Source organism: Drosophila pseudoobscura, chromosome 2, assembly GCF_009870125.1.
Source record: "Drosophila pseudoobscura strain MV-25-SWS-2005 chromosome 2, UCI_Dpse_MV25, whole genome shotgun sequence".
Classification (NCBI taxonomy): domain Eukaryota; kingdom Metazoa; phylum Arthropoda; class Insecta; order Diptera; family Drosophilidae; genus Drosophila; species Drosophila pseudoobscura.
Genome location: NC_046679.1, coordinates 20,749,269 through 20,763,925, shown reverse-complemented (window position 1 = coordinate 20,763,925; position 14,657 = coordinate 20,749,269). Strand labels below are relative to the sequence as shown.

Sequence of the window (14,657 nt, the reverse complement as noted above, 5' to 3'; positions counted from 1 at the left end):
GTCAAGTACACAAAATTGTGAAAAAACTCCACAGCGGGAAAAACCCGGACAAAAAAAGTGAGAGATAGAAAAGAGATGAGAGAGAAAGGAGAATAGAGAGTTTAAGTTGCATAATTGAGCTGAGATGCAATTAAGCAGTTTCCGACAAGTTGCCATCGAATATTTTGCAGGACAAGTACCAGTCCCTGTCCCTGTTTCACGTCTATCCTTGTCTCCTGGGTACTGGGTCCTGGCACGATGCATCCGCCACTGCATCCGCTTCGAGCTTTGACGAGCACAGCCAACCGGATAATGAGAAACGCTCGAAAGTCCTTTTGCCTTTGATGGCCCCTGACTTTGAGCTGCTCTGAGCCCCACTCTGAGCTCTGAGTTCTGAGTTCTGCCAACTTGGCCCCGACATTTTTGTATCGCATTGCAGAATTCACCACAAAATTTCGGGTAATTAGCTAAAGTTCGTTCTCAATGCCGCTAATTGATTCGGAGGAAATCTTGGCCGGTTAGTCAATGAAATTGGGGCTTATTGAGTGATTGAATCGATCGGATTTATGGGTAGGGCTTGGGTAGGTTTGGGTATCAGTATTGGAAGAAATTTAATTGGCTTTATGGCGGCGGACACAATGAAGTTTTGCTTAGTTAAGGAATCTAGGAAATGCACCCAGTAACTTCAAACCCAAAGGACCTAATTTTCTCTGTGCAACAACACTATCCTCAAAAACCACTTCCCCCGTTTTATCCTTCAGTTAACTATAATTGACAAACGCTTTGGGTTTTAGTCAGTTTGTTTGTCTTTCCCCTTCTCGGTTTTCCACAAAGTAGTTGCCACCAGGAAGAGGCACTACAAAGATAGAAAGGTGCAACGGCAGCAGATGAAATTTACTTTTACGAAGTCGAATTCCGTGCAGCTTTTGCTTTGGCCAGAAAATTAACTCACTTGCTTACACTGTCCCACACAAAGTCAAAGCAGGGGCCCAAGGAAAAAATGTTACAAAAAAAGGCTTCACTTTGATTCCCCTGTTCTTTCCTCTCCCTGTCCCTCTAGTCTGTTTCTTTGCTCTCGTTTGGGTTAGTTTTTGTTGTGTTTTGTCTTCTGCTGCCTTTCATGGCATTCATTATGCCACTCCCACTCTGCCGCTTAACCCCCTGGCTGCGCCTCCCATTTATCACAGTTTGTGCGCATTTGTCGACTTGCCTTATCCTGGATGGGCGGCCGGGCGGCTGGGCGGCACCCCCCACATCCGTTGCCACTCGTCACAGGCCCCACACAGATCCCTGGGGAAAGCCACTGGAGACAAAGACACAGAGACAGAGAGAGCAGGAGGCACAGATTGAGGCAAGTTGTCAAAGGGCTGCCAGCTGCGAAAGCTATGGCGGCAAAATGTCTTTTAATTAGTGTTTAATTGAATTGCAAACTGGAATTTTAATCGAAAAATTGCAATGGGATACGATACGATGATCCCCCAAAGTCTGGACACGACATTTCCGCACACTTTGGGGCCACTGTTTGGATTGTCCATGAAGCTAAATGGTCTGTTTGCTTAGACCACTCAGCTGTTGGAAATTGATGGTTGTTCTTGGTGGTCATTTCTACAAATGGCAAGCAAAAACTGAAAAGAACAGTATTCTGAGCCAGAATTTGTTGCTTGTGGTGCTGTGCTATGAGCTTCGATTTCAAATCCTTCACTTAACCTGATCTTAGGGGTATATCCCTTGGATAACGAAGAGTGAATAGCTGGCAGCCGCATGAACCGAGCTGCTCATTTAATTGATTATAATTACTTACATGTCCTAATGCAATTCATCAAACGCGCATTGTCCCCTTTGGCCAGGATGCAAGGTTCCAGTGCGCTGAGGACTCCTGGAACCCATTTACCGACACTGTGACTCTCCCAACGCCCAGCTGCGTGCCTTTGACGACAATAATGAGCATAATGATGCTTCCACGACTGCTGCTGCTGCAGGCCGTGCCGTGCCGTACCGTGGCGCTGCTGTTAATGCCACAATAAAGACCACAGCATGGATGCCTTTGCCGTTGCCCCCAGGACGGCTAACATGGGCCCGGCTCACGTACAAATTGCATGATTATTATCAAGGATAATTAATGTTGATGCCGGCGAGACCGACACACACCCAAAGGGAGGCGTGGAGCGTGTGCCAGGACAAGTTCAACAAAAGGACAACTCCATGTATGAAGCCCTCCTACTCCTACTCTGACCGACCGACCATCTATCTAGCCAGAGGCCACATGCTGGGCTTCAATCCGTTGATATAGGATACAGATATATATAGCTTTCCAGCAGTGTCAACTGCAGCTATTGATTAAACCATTTAACAACTTTAAATGAAACACATTTAAACTTTCCTTCAACTTCACTTTGAAGTCCAAAGCGTGTCCGTACCAGACTATTGTGTGGAAGGTACTGAATGGCAATGTGATTGGGACGATCTGGAAAGGATGAGGCATTTGTGGAAATCAATTCGCAAATAATGCACATAATGCCACTACATAAATGCCAAATCATGGCAATACGTGAGCATTCAGTGGCTTAGCCATGTCCCAAATACTTGCAAATGCCGATTGAATTGAGCAAATTAACAGACACAGCGAACAGGGCGATAGAATTAGAGACTGCGGGATGGTCGACTGGAATATGCAATGCACAAATTGTTTGGCCCAAACCCCAACCCCCAACCCCAACCCCATATGTAATGTAATCAAATGTATTGAAGTTAATGAGCTACTTAACCGACTTCCACGGCCATATCGCATATATGTATGTGCTGGGGCAGGGGCGTTGCCGTCGCCGTGATTGTGAGCATATAATTATGGGTTGTCCTGAATTAGGTCGAGTGCCATATGCTGGCCACAAATGCTGTGCCGCGCCATGAAGAAATTGGGCCCCGGGGGCACCGTCAAAAGCATTGATTAACTGGAATATGGCATCACTCTATGGAATATATGTATGACAGCCTGCAATGGGCATTCAAAAGTATTGTGCTGCTTCCAGGAAAAATATATTCAACTGCTCTTAAACACCAACAAATTCAACCAACATTAATTGAGACGACCTGACTCTACAGTCAGAAACGAATCCATATTAATGCAATGGGCCAATATCTCGCGGTCATAGGGAGAGGGAAACAGTTGCCCCAAGAACTCGAGCAGACACGGCTGCTCGGAGACCACAGTGGAGTAGTCCTCATAAGAGATAAAACCATCCTTGTCGACATCAAACTTCTTGATGAGGAACTCACCCATGTCCTGATGGAAACATTAACCCCTGACGATAATGAACAGCAAAAGGTATACATGTACTTATTATGCCTTACCGCTCTTAGTTCAGTGATCTCATCTTCGTCCTCGCCAACGAAGAATTTATCGCAGGCCAAGCTGATCTGTTCGCGATCTAATAAGCCAGTTCCCTTTGTATCATAGATCTACAAACCAAAGCACAAAAGAATTATCAACTCTTAGAGAGGGTGGAGTAGAGAAGGAGAACCAAACCGAGACGTACATCGAAGGCAAAGCGCATACGCACTGAGAGATCCTCGGTTGTGTAGAGACAGAAGAGCTGCACCCAAGCCTTTGGACTCACGTACTTCACATCCTTGGTGACGACAAATAGAGTCCGATCTATGGTCGTGACATTCGAGACCTTGAACAGCACCAGAAACAGTTCATAGAACTGAACCTTGGTCATCTGTTTGGCATTTGGCCCATTGACCTTGGCGAACTTGTAGTAAACCATGAGCAGACAGTTGATATCCGTCTGCGAAAAATGCGTTGTGGCTGTTAGTTCCCTGACCAAGCCGCCATATAGGGCGGCAAAGCGACTGTTCTCCATGCTATCAATGGTGGCATCTAGATAATCCATCTTGATGGATTGTAGTATGTATTTGATGATAGTACTAGAGTTGTTTTGTTTCAATTTGGTTTGGGGTTTGTTTGAGATTATTTTCCCAGGACCTGCTATTTCCTCTCTCCTAAGAGAAATGTTCTTCAAAACCTACTTCAAAGTAAATGCTTTCACATGCTCCTCCTGCATCTCCTTTGCTGCTGAGTGCCTTAACCGTTTTATGTGAATTAAATTGTTCCAAAATGTTTGCGTCACGCCACAATTTGTCTTACTTATCCCCAAATTTTACAGATTTAAGTCTTCTCCAAAATACCGTATGCAAAATGTATCAATCAAAATTCTATACCGAAAAGTACAATAAAACCAAAATCCAGACACGAGTCGAGTCTCTCTCTCTCTCTCTCTCTCTCTCTCTCTCTCTCTTGCACATGTGGGTCTCTGTGTGTAAATCCGCCAACACTTGGCGATGTCAACTTTCGGAGACATTAAGGAGCGTGAATCCTTGTTGCTGGAGGAGCTTCATACTCTTCCTCACTCCTTTGGGTTGTTTCCTTTCACGTAGGGTACTATGATTTTCTGGAGATGTTTGCCAGCAGAAATCTGATAGGATTCCTTGGCTATATCTAAATGAAACTTTGCACAGAGCGTTTCTTTTACTGCTATAATTAATCCACAATCTGATGACTATATGAATCCGTAAGGGTATTTAATTGTTCACCAAAAAGTTAATCTTTCTTGTATTTTTTAGCTTTTTTCTCCTTTTCATTTTATTGTTATTATGCCGTGTCGAGCGGTTGAGGCCTCCGCTCCCTGCACCTCTTACGTCTGCCCCCTCCACTCTTCTTAGGGCGTGGCATGTGTGTGTGTGTGTGTGGCACACAATTACACAACAAAGGGGAAAGGCAACGCAACGGAGGCGGTTCGGTTGAACATTTGTTGCCCCCCAAACAAAATGGCTACACAGCCATTTCCGCCAAATTTCCACATGGCAGGGCTTTACACCCATCTCAACTCAACGCTTTTGTTTGGATTATTATATTCGCGTTTCTCATGCGCACAGCTTTGAGCCATTCATTCCTTTCTCTGCTTTCTCTCCTTTCTCTCCTTTTTTCCTTTTGTGTGTTTGTTTCAAATATTTATTTCGAAAGCCCCCCCAGAAATGGGGGACAGATGTAGTCCATGTACCGTGGCTGATGTATTTTTTATGTCTCGCCGTTGGTTTTATTGCTTTTAAATTGCGCTCGTTACAAGCATTCCTTCGCCCTCTCCTTCTCCTTTCCGGCTGCCTGCTGACTTACCCAATCTATTTGTGATTTGTCTTAGCCACATATGTTCACATATTGTAACCCCCGAAAAAACACCTACCAAGTAGGCCTGCCCCTGAGATGTTAATCAGTTTGCAGCACTCACTTCCGTTTAGAACACACAAACTTCCCACAACCGGAACAGACAGGAACACTTACTAGGTACTCCAACAAAATATATCACAAAAATAAAACTTAAATTTATAAGCATTCAAAAGACACCGAAAACCGAAAACTGCCAAAATGAATCGCATTGACGCTTCCATGGATGACATGGCCAACAACAAGTTCCTGACTCTCTACAACAGTGTGATAAAGAGCTATGCCGCCTCCACGGACTTTAGCACAAACGAAGTCGTTTGCCTCCTGATCGTCTACTACAAGTTCTCGCTGAGCAACAGGCCCGCCTCGCGCTTGATGACCACCAATCAGCTTTATGGCCTGTTTCTGGTGCTGTTTCAGATCTTCGATGTCGGCATCATCGATCGCATTCTGCTAAACCTTACGCAAGATGCGCGTACTGTTTCTCCGGATGCATGGATGCAGCTGTTCTCGGTATTTCTGAGCAGCAGCCTAGAAGAACGCATGCGATTTGCCTATAATGTGAGTAATAACCTAAGGACTGGAGTCGTGACTCGTTTCCCAAAACTTCCTATTCATTTCAGGTCTACACAAGTGCTGGCACTCAAACACTTAACCGTGAGACCGTGGCCATAGCTGTGGAGAAATTCTTTGTTGGCGACGACGATGATGAGGTTCAGGAACTTAGGGCGGTATGTAATTTGATTAAATATTGATTTTAGGATTCTCTTCATATAATCATTTCTTTTTTTAGGACATGTGCGAGTTCTTGTTCAATAAATTCGACACTGACAAGGATGGGATTATATCGTTTGAGGAGTATTCCGAGGTAGTCACCATTCAACCGCCTCTTATGGAATTTCTGGGTCAAATATTTCCCGGTGAAAACGATAATACCCTGATTGCCTATTGTAATAATATTGAGAGTTTGTTCCCCCAAGAAGATTAGAGTTAAATTACATGTCATTTACATTGGAGACTCCCATATTTCACGTCATTTGCGGGTTGGGTGGGGTGTGGTTTCTTATTTACTTTCTTGCTTTCTTTGGGCGCAAGTGTTGAAAATAGGCGCTTAAGGGATTCACAGACCAGCTTAATATAAAGTCATTTTCCATTAAGTACTCGTACAAGCAGGGAAAAGTTGAAATTGCCTTCACAGACTGTGGACTACAACTGGCACTGGCACTGGCACTGGCACTGCCACTGCGGGTTCTCTACTGTGTAAATCTGTGTCTCTTTTCCTTAGGTTTAACTCTTTTTCGCTTTTTTTTTTGGGTGCGGGTGCGGGCTGCGGAACTTTTGTTTGTCTATTCTGCGGCTTTGTAAAGCAATTAAATTCCCAAGCAACACATGCGGGTTTTGACTGCGTGAAACAACTGAAACAACAGCTGAAAATCTAATTAAATTTTCTTGCAAAATTATGTGAAATGAAAGTGAGAGAGGTAGCGCTACTACTCGTATTTCCTACAGCAATCAGTGGGGTAAAGAATTTCCCAGAAAACAAAAACCAGAGATGAAAATTAGTAGACTTCCAGTTGTCGCATTTTGTGGTGGAAAACATTTCCTCAAATATATTTGCTATTGCGGTATTCTCAGCCTGAGGCATGTGTGTGCCTCAAATAAATTCCTGGGCGTGCAACGAAGCGAATGAGTAAGAAAAAAACCATTTTAGGAGAATCAACCATAGACATCGAATGCTCTCTATACTCAAAAGAGATGTCAGAAATCAGATTCGTAAGAAATAAGTGGGGGCTGAGAGACTGAGAGGGTGAGAGGCTGAGCTGAAGGCGTGGTCCATTCTGGTGACCCAGAGTCATTGACACGCCTCATTTTCGGGGGCATTGGCTGGGCATTAAGTTCAGCGCGTGACTCGTAGTCCCAGACATTTGTTGCTGCTTTCCCCCCATTCCCAGCAGCCGAGGAAGAAGAGAAAATGAAAATGAAAAATGGATCAGAAAAGGCTCAACAGAAAGCATGAAAAGTGACCGCGACATCCAGCTGGTGGAGCACTCCCCGACTCCCTTCTTCCTTCTGCCCCGTAGCTCCTGCTGTTTTCTGTGTTGGGGGCACAGAGTTCGTCACGACTTTGCCACTTTGCTGCCAAAGGGTCCTTGCCGCCTGTTGTCCTTTTTTCAGCATTAACACGCGGCCTCCTGTTGCATTTCAGTTAAAATGTCGAGGGCCCCAAAATGGGTACCATTTTTTCCCTTCGCTTTTTTTGCAGCCTTGAGGGTGTTTTCACCGACCAAAAAAAAGACAACAAAAAACAACAAGAAACCCCCCAAAGCAACATCGCACAAAAAGGCAGCAACAAATTGAGTAAAACCAACAAACATTTCCCCTCACATTTGTATTCCCAAACCCCAACCAGCTCCCACCCATGTGTATCCTGCTGTTATCCTTTCGCGTTCGTCAGTCCATTTATCGCCAGGCACCAACTTTTGAATGGCAAACGGCTCTCTGCCTTCCTCCATACCTCCATGCCTCCACGTATGTATTTTTTTCTGTTGCCAACTGCAGTAAATCTTGTGGTGCAACCGGGTGGCATTTTTATGAAGTTATACCACAAACTGCAGTCTGCCCCTGCTGCATGCCTGCCCCCCCCCCCCCTCCCGTCCAGTGCATTAACACATGCCAGATGAAAATGTGCATTTTCCAAATGAAATGACCGCCACAATGGGGCTGCGTGAGGGAATGTTCAGCACTGTTGAATGCCGCAAAGGGAGTTAACCCCTTTTTGGTGCTCCTCTTGCTGGCTCATTCGAATGACTTATGGAAACATTACATCGTGTAATAGCCATAAAGAAGCTATAGAGTCATCAGATTTATATCAAATAAATTAGGGATTATGTAGAGTTATGTTTAATTTTAAGTGGTGTTCGTATGCCTTCCCATGGAAGATACTAGAGTTCCATCAAAAGCCATGCAAGAGAATTTTTAAGAAAGAATTCGCTTCCTTTATTGAGGCTTTCTTCCCATTATCTCCTTAGCTCTTTAGAAAGTTCCTCAGCAAACCAATATTCTTTAAATTCCTTTTCTATTCCCATGCATTAGCAATTCCGAATGAAAACAAACAATTCAAAAAACACAAAGATAAAAATCATAATGCAAACAAATTGCCTTTTTAGGACTCAAACAGCTAACGGGGAGACAGACGCAAGGTCTAATGCGTTTATGCCTCAAGGAAATCTGCGCGCTCAAAAAGGGGGGGATATAGAAGGAAGGCAGGGGAACGTACAAGGAAGTGGAGCAGAGTAAAATGCGCATTTTGCTGTTGCCTTTTACGATAGGCGATAACAATGATAATAATAATCCGATTCGCATAACATCAGGCTATGGAAGGCGGAGAGACAGAGAGTATCAGGCGACCTGGAATCGGTTTGATTGTCACATTGTCATCATCTGCATATTAAGTACAAGTGATTACACTCTCACGTGTTCAGCTACACAGATACACACTGGGGAGGTGAGCACATGTCCTTCCTTCATCCAACATCCTCCAACATCCTCCCATTCCCCAGTCCCCATTCCCATGGATGATGTGTGCTGCATTGAAAATTCGGCATTTAAATCTAACCAAGCAAGAGCGGAATAAGAAAGCAGCGAGCGAGCACAAAAGCCAAAATACATCTACCAGATGCATATGTATCTTTTGTTAACGAGCACGAATCGGTGTGCGATAGAACGAAATGTAAATGGGGGAAAAACCCCCTGAAGAGGCGGCATCCAACACAATTGACATTGAGGCGAACGAGAGAAATCAAATCTGTTTTGGGATCGGGGTTGGGTGGGGCTCTGGCAAACGGAAACGGAATTCATTTCAGGCACGTGAAGTCGTTTGATTATCCGGGATGAAAGTGAAATTCCAAACGGGAGAAACAACCTACAACATTTGTTGTTGATATATAAATTCCAGGTACAATCATCTAATAATCTCTCACGTGGCAGGAGTGTGGCGAGAGTGGAGTAAAAACTCATTTAGTAGAAACACAGACAAGCAGCAATTAAGTATGACTAGAGCTTCGAATAGGACTGTAGTACTCCCAGCACTGGGTTCCAGTTCCAGTTGCAGTTGCAGTTGCAGTTGCAGTTCTAGATTACTTATACACACAATTGTGTTTTTCCTTTGTCTTTGTGTTTTACCCCAGAATTGAAACTAACCACTTCAGAGCACACAACTCGCATAAACAAAAGTCAGAGAATGGGTTCGGGCTCCCAACCCCAAGGAGTTGCCATGAAAGTGGAAACTATGGAAGGAAAGAATGTCTGGCTGGTGGCTTTCGTGGGAATGCTTGAAAACTCGTAAAATTGAAATTATAATTGCAACTGCAACTGATTCCAAAAAGGTTCTTTGCCTTGCCTCCTTGTTGCGCTCTCTGTTGTTTTTTCAGTCTGTCTGTGTTGTGTTGCCTGCTGCCAAAGATGGTCTAATTACGCCAATAACTGGCTGAAATCATTAAAATGCTTGTCAAATAATAATTGCGCACAAAACATTGCATTTCCAAGCTGCAACAGAACCCTTTCTGGCAATTTTCTTTCTTAATTGTTGTCCGCCAAGCGAGCATCTGCTTAAGATCTGTAAGAGAATGCTCTGCTTTTCAAATGAACCAGGATTTAAGTAGCATTTATGATACAAATGGTACCTCTATAGGAAATAGAGCTATGATATTTTCCTGCTATTCTCTCCCTCTGGCTGTACATCAAAGCCAGAATAACCTAAGTAGCGGGTATCTCATAGCCGTTGCACTTGACTCTAGCATTCCTTCTTGTCAGAGAGTTGTGGAATGTCCTTAAGCCTCTCTAAACGGGACTCTGGTTGGCAGTGGCACTGGCCCAAGTGCATGGCATGTGCGTGGTGGCATGCCGGATGTTGTGACAGTGCCCCCCAAAAATATTTCCACTCAGAAAAAACCCTGCCAGTGGCTCCTGCGGCACTCCAGCCGAGTGCTCTACATAACTCTCTATTCTCATATTTTTTTTTGTTTTTTCCTGAATTCAAATTTGGTCGGTCAGTTGTTCTACTTCGCTTTTAGACGTTGACATTTTTGCTAAATATTCCAAAAAGTTGTAGCGTTTTTTTTTGTTTGCACCACATTTTATTTTTCACTTGGTTTTTTTTACTTTATTTTTTTTGTTTGTGGATTTTTATACCATATCACGAATGTTTGTCGGGGGCAAATCAGGATGATGGCTTTGGCTGTTCGATAGTTTTTTGCATGAGACACGTTGCCAGGGACAGAGCTGGCTTTTTCGAAATGCGTCACGCATGGAAATCCATGTGGGGCACGCCATGGGAAACCGGTATCTGAATTTAATCCGGCGAATGGGGCCAGAGCTTAACTTCTCAAATGGTTGCTAGCCCCTGGGGCATGTAAAGATCCAACCCGGCTTTAAGTAACCATTGCATAGTTTTCATCAATTTCCATTGATTTCTCGCAAAATGCCATCATCCTCAGCAAACCATTTTGATGCTCCATTTCAGCATTTTTAATGGCTTCTCTCTCTTTCCCTTTCCCATGTGTGTGTGTGGCAATGGCTAAACATTTGGCATTTGAAGTTATCGGAAATGCAGCAACACTTCAAATTTCAAATTATTCTTAAGTACACGAAGACTGTAAATTGCACAAAAGCCAATTCTCGGCATTAGGAAATTGTTTTGTGCATCAATGTACGAGTGTGTGTGTGTATCTGTGTATTGTGTACTGTATGTGTTTTGCGTGTTTTTCTGTGTGTGAGCAACAACGATAAGAATCCCAATCTGAGAGGCAACAAGAACCCAGACAACAGTCCAACGTAAATGTGGCCTCTTCTACGGAGGCTCCGTATTCGGGTCTGGGGTTCGCTCTTGTGTGTTTGGATCGGAAGCAATGTGGAAGTCTCTGTGGCATCTGAACACTGAGAGAAACATCACTACATCGCCGAATTTTTATATAAAACATTTATTAATAGTTCTGAGAAATCAGTTTTTTTTAACTATAATAAATTCCCCTTCAAATCGTAGCATTCTTCTTCATCTTTCATTTCTCTCGGTGCATCAAAGCCGAAGGAGGCGCTGTGGAAACATGAACCAAAGTGTTTGTTGCATGCAACTGATTGCAAAGGATTTTATGGCTGTTGCTGCAGCTCCTCACCATCCCCCACATCCCATCCGAACTCTCTTTCAGCCTTCGCCACCTTCCGCCTTGGCCCCTTTGGGAGGGCAATGCAAAAATCCTCAACAGCAGCAGCTGCCGATCGCAGGAGCCAGCCCACCGTCGCATCGATGCAATGCTTAAGTGCAGGGGGGGCCAGGGAAGCTGTGGCTGTGGCATGGGGCATGGCACTGCACTGGGATGAGATGTCTGCTCTGGCAGCCTTGTTGCCACAGAAGGTGTCGCTGCCTGGCACTGGCGCGCTGTTGTGGCAAAACACGAGCCCGCATCAACAGCAGCAGTAGCAGTGGCACTCTGGCAGTGGCAGTTGCAGCAGCAGTAAAATGTCGACATCAGCATTACATGCGAGAATTGCTCGACTGCGGATTTGCAGTTTAATGCCAATGGAACCAGGAACCAGGCAACATACCACCACCCATTCTCGAACCCGAACCCCCCAATCCAATCGACAGGCAATCGGTGACGGAAATATGCTGCGGTGCCATGTGATGCGGTTCTGCCATTCTGTCAACGGCCGCCCCGCCCCGACTGCTCGCCCCATCACGAGATGCACTCGTGATTAGCTTCAGGGGCAGAAGACGAAGGTGGAAAACCATTTCGTACAGAATTTTGTAGTTATACAGAGCCGCCTTCTTCTGCAGCTTAAAGTCGAAAGAGCTCTACTCTCCCTTCCACCCTTTGATTCCTGAGGAGATAAGCGAATATGCAATAAAAATCGCTTAAATCCCTGTAAAAGAGTATCTAGGGACTATAAAGCCTTCCTTCTACGAAAGGGTACAGTTTTGCACTTCGAAACTCTGTTTTTATGACCCCTAAAACTGGAACTCGTTTCGCGATCCACCAACAAAAACTAAAGTGGAACATAATCTCCGTCCAATATCGAAAATCCTTTAGAGGCTCTTCTCTCTGTCATCATCATGATCATCATCATTATAATGCCTCCGTAATTGCTTTGGGGGCCCCCGTAACAACTATTTTGGCTGGAAAACAGATTTCAACTTTTGCGATGCCCCGCGTGTCCACTCAGCGGCTAAAAAAAAAAAACAAAATTATACAGGCCCCCTAAAAACAACAGCAACAAAAAAGAAACGAAAAAAACTCAACAAGTTTTCCAATAAAATTAAAAGTTTTGGCTGCATGCACAGATTTTTGCAGATTTCATTGAAAGTAGCAAATACAAATACTCGTACTAGCGGAAAATACGAGCAGACTGGAGAGAACAGGGGAAAATAGCCATAGAGACATAGGGCCATAGGAAAAGGGAGAGAGGGCAGGGGGGCTGTAGGGAAAAGTTTTGATTGCCAATAAGGATTTACAGGTGATAATACAGCATAATCTGGCCACGTTCCACGCTTTCATGCTGCCCCGTTGCCAGGAGCAACATTCTGTTCTGTTCTGTTCCGTTATGTTCTGGAAAATAGTACGAGTATCTGCTGTTTTGTATTTACCTTGTGTTCCGCTGCAAGCCGGGAAAAGCGAGGAAAAGCGAGCAAAAGCGTAATGCATTAAACTGGGATTCCAACTTTAAAACTCCATTTCAATTGCAGTGAACAAACTTTTCCCACTACGATTTGCATATTTAGCTGGCAGAAAAGTATCTCAAAAACAATATCAGGGGATACGTGGCATTCCCTCTATGCCTGTCCAAAAAGGTGGACAAATTAATTAGTTTTGCTCTCAAAAAACTTAGCTACAGCTGCTGCCAGGAGACGAAGACCCTAGCATCCCTTTTCTGCTCTGTTTTTTTTTTGTTTCTTTTTTTCTGGCAAGCAGCGCCCTGCCAAGTATAATAATTTGAAAAGCCATTGCAGCCTCTGCTGGGATGGAAAAATTCATTTGAAAAATTAAGTTTTCTCACGGACAGCAGCACAGCGTCACACCGTCCGGCCAATGGGGCGTATGAGTGACCTGATTTTAACTTCTGTCTCTGCACTTAATTACAAAATGAGAATGCATCCAGCAGCAGCAGCTCCAGCAGTAAGAGTTGACCGTCGAGCGTAGGACCGTGGACCGGGGACCGTGGATGGGGACAACAACAAAGTCCGCGCAAACAAATTTCAATAATAAAATTCCTTTTGCCGGATAGTTTTGGCGCCGCCAAGGAGCAGGAGAGACGCCAAAGGACGCAGCTGTGCGAATGCCAACTGCGTGATAATTAAAATCAAAGCTTTCGAAAGGGGTCAAGACTTTTGCTGGGAGAGGCATCCATTTCCAAATAAAATAGAAATCATTAAAGTGGATTCAAAAAACTGAATATGCATCAGGTGCGCCTCTTCTGAAAGAGCTATTTCTCTCCAAAAAGTAATACAACTTTTCTTAAAATTAAAAAAAAAAAAAAAACAGAATGAAAGAAGTACAAAAACGGCCTGAAAATATGTCCCCAACCCACCTTTGAACCCATGCCATTCCGATTAAATAGCAGGCTTGAACCTCCCCTCCATATCCCATAGGTTTTTGCCGATATTCCATGGAATGCCTTCGCTGCGGTTGCCCCCTGCCCCAGCAACAAAATAAAAAAAAAAACACCGCCCTTTGACTGCTGGCCAGGCGTATCGTACCGGCTGATAGGGACACACAAAAACGCGAACCGAACCTCAATAACCACCGAGTCAGTGTGCCCGGCCAGACCTTCCCCATATATCCATCCATCCATCAGTGACTGGGACAATGTTGCCTTTGTTGGTGGTGTTTGTGCGGCATACGATCAGAATCAGACACCGTTGACGTTTCAACTTTGTGCTAAACTGCGAAAATTGCAAAAAGGGGCTTTTGGCCCCCCCAAAAATATAAGCGAATGCAACCAGTCCGCAACCTACTTTCCCCGCAGACCCCGAAAAAGTCTGCATAAATGCTGGGGAAAAAGTTAAGCTCTCGGTTTTTGTGGGATTATTTGCAAGCGTTCAAAGGATGTCGTTAGTCCTTGTGCGAATCGCAGGCGCAACTTTTACGAAAAACCTACCGCCACTCCACCTCTCTTTTTCTTATTGTATCTCTTTCTCTCTCGTTGCCTCGATGCCTCTGCCTCTGCCTCACTCTTTCTACTATGGTTTTTGTGGCCCTTCTGTGTGCGTTCCCTTAGTTGTCTTTTTTTCGTCCTGCACTTTTTATTGAAGTTGATAAATTGAATCAAAGGTTAACTTTGTGAAAAGTGTAAAATATGATTAACAAGAGAGAGAAATCGAGGGGCAAAAGCGGCTTAAAGCGAGCAATTAAATGGGTGCTAATTTGCCTAAGATTCTGAGATACACCCTGTGCTACAAGCATCT

General features: G+C 44.3%; 2 protein-coding genes across 2 annotated transcripts; one reads left to right on the top strand and one right to left on the bottom strand.

The window, feature by feature from the left end:
* Nucleotides 1-2,990: 2,990 nt before the first annotated feature.
* On the bottom strand, nucleotides 2,991-3,993 carry LOC4802279 (uncharacterized). Its single transcript, XM_001359194.4, has 3 exons — nucleotides 3,513-3,993; nucleotides 3,328-3,435; nucleotides 2,991-3,259 (listed from the first exon to the last, which is right to left on the bottom strand). Exons 1-3 carry the CDS (start codon nucleotides 3,870-3,872, stop codon nucleotides 3,053-3,055), a joined length of 675 nt encoding a protein of 224 aa, XP_001359231.2. The 5' UTR covers nucleotides 3,873-3,993; the 3' UTR covers nucleotides 2,991-3,052.
* Nucleotides 3,994-5,255: 1,262 nt separating this feature from the next.
* Nucleotides 5,256-6,216, top strand: sunz (sungrazer). Its single transcript, XM_001359193.4, has 3 exons — nucleotides 5,256-5,761; nucleotides 5,824-5,931; nucleotides 5,994-6,216. Exons 1-3 carry the CDS (start codon nucleotides 5,402-5,404, stop codon nucleotides 6,186-6,188), a joined length of 663 nt encoding a protein of 220 aa, XP_001359230.2. The 5' UTR covers nucleotides 5,256-5,401; the 3' UTR covers nucleotides 6,189-6,216.
* Nucleotides 6,217-14,657: the final 8,441 nt, after the last annotated feature.